Raw genomic sequence first — 5232 nt, 5'->3', positions numbered from 1 at the left:
AACCCATGCTAACATGGAAAGCGGACGTTAAACGATGATGATGATGATATTTCTGTATGTTTCATGTACATAGAATCAGATATTCTCCATATAGAATACACTTAGTAGTGCTCAAGAAGATTTACACTTGAGCAAGTATAGAAGTAAATGTAAGGACAAGCAAGTTAGACAGGTCAATATATTAAGTATATGAAATACATGAAATATAAAAGATGTGTATATGTTTATATACAAAAAGGGTCCAACTTACATAGCATTTCTATATCAAGAATTAAAGGGGTTAACTTTTTTGTAAATAAACAATATAAACACCTTTTGTACTTCATGTATTTAATATAGTTTAAATATACTGACCTGTTTAATCTCTACATTTACTTATATATATATATAAACCAAATATTTACACAGTGACAAGACTTCAAGAAATTTTTTGGACCTTGAAAAGCCATGACAATATGACTACATACCGTAGAACATGCTATAGAGAGTTTTGCAGGAATTTAGTACTGAAAGCAGCTTTTTGTTCCTTTGAAGTCCTTCTATGAATGCGCTAGTGTTTGTGTTTGGATAAATGGTGTTAAGTCAAAACTTTTTAATCAGGCTGTTGGACTCTGCCAGGGGTGCATATTGTCATCTCTTGTTTTCAAAATTTATATAAATTGGATGCATATGAGCAGTATAGGTGAAAACGGTTTCAAAAACAGCAGATGTATCATCAGTCAGCTGATATTAGCAAATGATATGGTATTGCTTAGCATTTTGGAAGGTGATCTCCAGCATGCAACTAAATAAGTTCAACATCATGTGCCTTTAGGTAGGGGAGAAAATTAGTGTTGTAAAGACAGAGACAGTGGGGTTCTCAAGATTGCATGCATAGTGCACTTTGCACTCCAGTGCAGTTGCAGTGAAGAAGGTGGAGAGAAGTATCTTGGGGTCGTTTTTATGAATGGAAGGCAGGTGACTGAATTGGGTGCAAGATTTGCTTGCAATGATACAATAAAGCACTAGCCTCAGCACTTGGTTCTAAGTTGGAAGGTAAGTGAAAAAACCAGACTTACTATCTTCAATTTGGGTTTCATGCCTGCCCTTACCTATAGTCTTAAATCTTGGGTAGTGAAATTGCAAATACAAGCAACCAAAATAAATATCCTCTGAGAGGTCACTGGAGCAATGTTATCCAGTAAGCTACATAGGTTAGAGATAAAGGAATTACTCTAGGTTGAACTGCTAGTTCTTCATATTAAGGAATCACAGCTCCGGTACGACAGGTATGTGGTGTGAATGTGCGAGGAAAGAATATCATGATAGATTTTATGGGCTGCATATCTAGAAGAGTGAAATGGTTGGATTGGAGATCCAACTGGATCATTTGCTGACAGCTGCTTCTAATAGGACTCTCTGGAAGATGTCTGACGACTCTGCCCCTATGTCCCTAACAGGAATATGCAGACAATGAAGTTGGATAGATATGTGTGTGTATTTTCCAAATTATTATAAACTAAAACTTATTTCTCTATATTTCCTTTTTTGCCCTCAAGCACTGAATCTTAATTAAGACTGTCGTTTGTGTCATTCTGCTCAATATTTTATTGTGTGTAGATAGATATGCATGTGTAGATATATAGATAGATATGTGTATATGTGGATAGATAGATGGATAGATAGATAGATAAGAAAGTGAAAAAGATAAAGAGATAGATTGGGAGATTGATTTATTGATACTTCTTCATTGGATATTAACCTGGTGGAGAAGTTAAAAATAATACAATTAGGTCATTATTTCAATTACGGATCGTGCATTTTAACTAAATGCTGTTACTCAAAAATCAACACAGCCGGCAGCACACAAACAAGCAAATGTGTGTCTGCTTGTGATAAGTATGTGTGTCCGACTGCGCTGTTACTATGAAATTGTTCTGACGGTAAGATGAGACGAAATATTATCAGCAACAGATTATCTTTGATGGTCAATTTGGACGGACACCGGATTCGTTTTTGTATTTAAGTTGTAAATATTAATGAGATAACACCCACCCCAAAATAACAAACAGTGTAGGACGTAGAAGCAGTGTGCACTCCCATATACGCACACACCATATATATATATATATAATTGTAATGTGTGTGATCGCAGATATGTGTATTTATATCTGCAATTATATACTCCGTTGTGGTGCACAAGTATTATTCTAGCTCCTTATCCTCTAATCAGGCAATATTTAAAACCCGGTTTAAAATAATGAATTGTAAATTGATATCCGGGTAGAAAATGCATCAGAAAGAATTACACAGATGATTGAATCAACACCCCGCCAATGAGATTAAAAAGCAAAGTCATGTAAACTCAGAAAGTAGAGAGATATATTTGTTTAAAGATCTATAATAATTAAAGTTGTATCTCAAAAAAAAAAAAAACTATTACATTTAGATATCTTCAATTGATACTGTATTATAGATATAGTATAAAATCGAGTGGAAAATACATTCTTCCTATGATTCAGTAAAAAGGAGGGGAAAAAACAACATACAAGCCGGTATGGCATAGATGGACGTACCTTTTGGTTGGGTGATGTGAACCAGACTTCACAGAACTTCAACGTCAATACATAGTCTCCGTCTTCTTTGATAGGAATTTCATAGCCGAAAGTTGATGTGTGATATCTCTCAGTTTGGTATAGAATCTGGTCTTGGGGAACGATCCTTTGTATCATCAGGTTTTTTCCATAATCAGACGCTATTCCAGTCTTGAGGTAGTCGGCTTGGTATCGAATTCCGTGTATGTCAGTATGGACACCACCGCCACAGTTCACTGCCCACGTGATTTCTCCTAAGCCCTCGACACAACCAGGGAAGCACAACAAACATATAAGACATAGGATGGTAAAAATTGACGAACTTGTCGGACTGCAGAATCGGTGTAGCATCTTGGTCAGATTGAAGCTAACATTTTCGACCATAATAGCTGTTTTCCTAACACCCACACGATTCGTTCGAACACCCGATCTACAAACCTGTAGGCCCGGCCAGGAAGGTGAGGTAAATGACGACACATATGGTTTGCCTGTTCTCATGTGTTGGCGTCTGGCAGATGTTATTATTGTAGTACCAGCAGTATCTATGGTAGATACAGCCGCAGAATCCGCTGATGTCATGTTAATATCACTACTGTAGTCTGTAACGTTGCTAACCACACTGTTAACAATTCCTCTCGATGAATCCGGCCTAGTGTCGCGGCCACTACTAGACGTCCTCCTCGTTTTGGCTACGATAAACATGTTGGTACAAGCTTCACTTCGTAACGTCATCTATCTCTTCAGGTCGATCTATATCACTGTTATGTATACATATACGCGTGTGTAGATACAAACATATATATATATATATGAATATATATATATGTTTGTGTCTATAAGTCTAACCAATGCGTATCTGAAATGTGTGAATGAGAAATACTAAGGTTCCAATTCCTAGATTTCTTTTCTGCTTTTAGTCAGTACTGTTAACAGATAATCTAACATTCACATGCACTCACCATACACACGAGGCTCGGCAAAGCCAAGACACAAACAGGTTTACAACACTTCCACTTACCTATGAGCTTCTAGCAGATAAAACAAATTTTCCCCCTCCCTGTGTGTCTTTGCCCTTCTATCTCTTTTCTGTCTTTCTCGTCGTCATCGACCTCCTCCTCCTCTCGCTCCCCTTTCTCTTTCTCACACTCTCTCTCTCTCCAGCCCTCCCTCTCTCAGTGCGTGCCGCTGTTACTCGCTTCCCTTCCCGGAAATGACGAGGCGAAGGAAAGCAGGTAGTACTATACCGGCCGGGTTTGATGATGGTAAAGACAGATATATAAATAATATTTATATATACACATTAATTAACGTACGCTAAGATCACTATCAAAACGTTCATAAAACTAAAATAAAACAAAAATTACAATCATATTAATGAAGGAACCGACCTTCAAAATCTGACGAAAAGAGATATCATTCAAGTCGAAAGTCACACAGTTCATGATCACAAGCAATCTTGCGTTCGTTTACTCAAAATGACCCTCTTACATTTTGTTGTTGGTGTAAGCTTTATTTTATAGACAATGCATTTAATAGTAGGAGATGGAATTGGACAAATTTGGGCTTTAGGGGAGGTAACTCCCAGTTTTATACCGGTGTTATGGGAAAGGGAGTTTACTTATTTAAATTAGCTTGAGAAGATTTTTGTTTTTTGTTATTAATAAAAGAAATTAGTATTATCTCTTGCCCCTTTACGTTCTCAGTTCAAACCCCACCAGAGTTTATTTTGCTTTTTATCTTCCTGGAGTCGATAACGCAAGTACCAGTCAAGTATTGATTCGATCTAATCGCCCGTTCCATCTCTACTATCTCTGTGGTAGGACGATAGTGTTCTAAAAACAGTAGAGATCTACATTACATTACATTTAGTTTCCTCTTTACATTCTGAATTCAAATTCTGTCTGTATTGACTTTCACTTTCATTTCTCTCATGTCAGTAAAATAAATCAATCGCTTACACTCCTTCCTCACAAATTTGTCTTAGTCCAAAGAGAGAGAAATGACTCCTGTTAACCATATTGCCTTGCTTTTGAGATAACTTCAATAACCTTTGTTAATTTCCTTAGTATTGCTTTCTTTAAACTCTAATTTGGTCTTTCTTTTTCTTTTATGTAGGGGTAGGAATACATTTTCAAGGGGAAAAGTATCATTTGTCTCAACCAAACAAAAGATGAGCCAACGGGGATCACCAGTGTGGTCATTCGACTTGTTAGAAATAGTAAACAAATCTCTTTCAAATCACGTCTTACTGTTTTGCATATACAAAAAGATTTATTGGACAATGTACTTTTCAATAAAAAAAAAAAAAAAGAATAGTCAAAGCTGTAATGTTTTTGACCAGAGATCTGCTGTATAAGGGCTATTAAGCAACAGTAATAATCAAACAAAAGAATGAAATGGTCAGTGTTAAAATAATGCTTTTTAACTTCTTAGCTTACAAATTTCATTATCATTACCTTTACAAAAGAAGTGGTAGCCATCATACCAATGACATTTTAGATGTATGTTGTTATTCTGCTACAGGTATTTTGATGTATCATTGAACATGACACTGAATTCATTTTAGCTTTCTTTCCCATGCCAAAGAATAAGTACCAATCTTCCCGGGTGGTGTATACAGCAGATTTTTAAAAGAAACCATTTTAGTCAGGAAGAAAGG

The 5232-nt window shown here is 36.2% G+C and overlaps 1 protein-coding gene across 1 annotated transcript; it reads right to left on the bottom strand.

Annotated features, from left to right (window-relative positions):
• Positions 1–2384: 2384 nt before the first annotated feature.
• LOC106881727 (uncharacterized) lies at positions 2385–4026 on the bottom strand. Its single transcript, XM_014932213.2, has one exon. It carries the CDS (start codon positions 3303–3305, stop codon positions 2400–2402), a length of 906 nt encoding a protein of 301 aa, XP_014787699.2. The 5' UTR covers positions 3306–4026; the 3' UTR covers positions 2385–2399.
• Positions 4027–5232: the final 1206 nt, after the last annotated feature.

This window comes from Octopus bimaculoides, chromosome 6 (genome assembly GCF_001194135.2).
Source record: "Octopus bimaculoides isolate UCB-OBI-ISO-001 chromosome 6, ASM119413v2, whole genome shotgun sequence".
NCBI lineage: Eukaryota > Metazoa > Mollusca > Cephalopoda > Octopoda > Octopodidae > Octopus > Octopus bimaculoides.
Note: the sequence above shows the minus strand (reverse complement) of the source record. Positions and strands in the feature narration are given on the sequence as shown.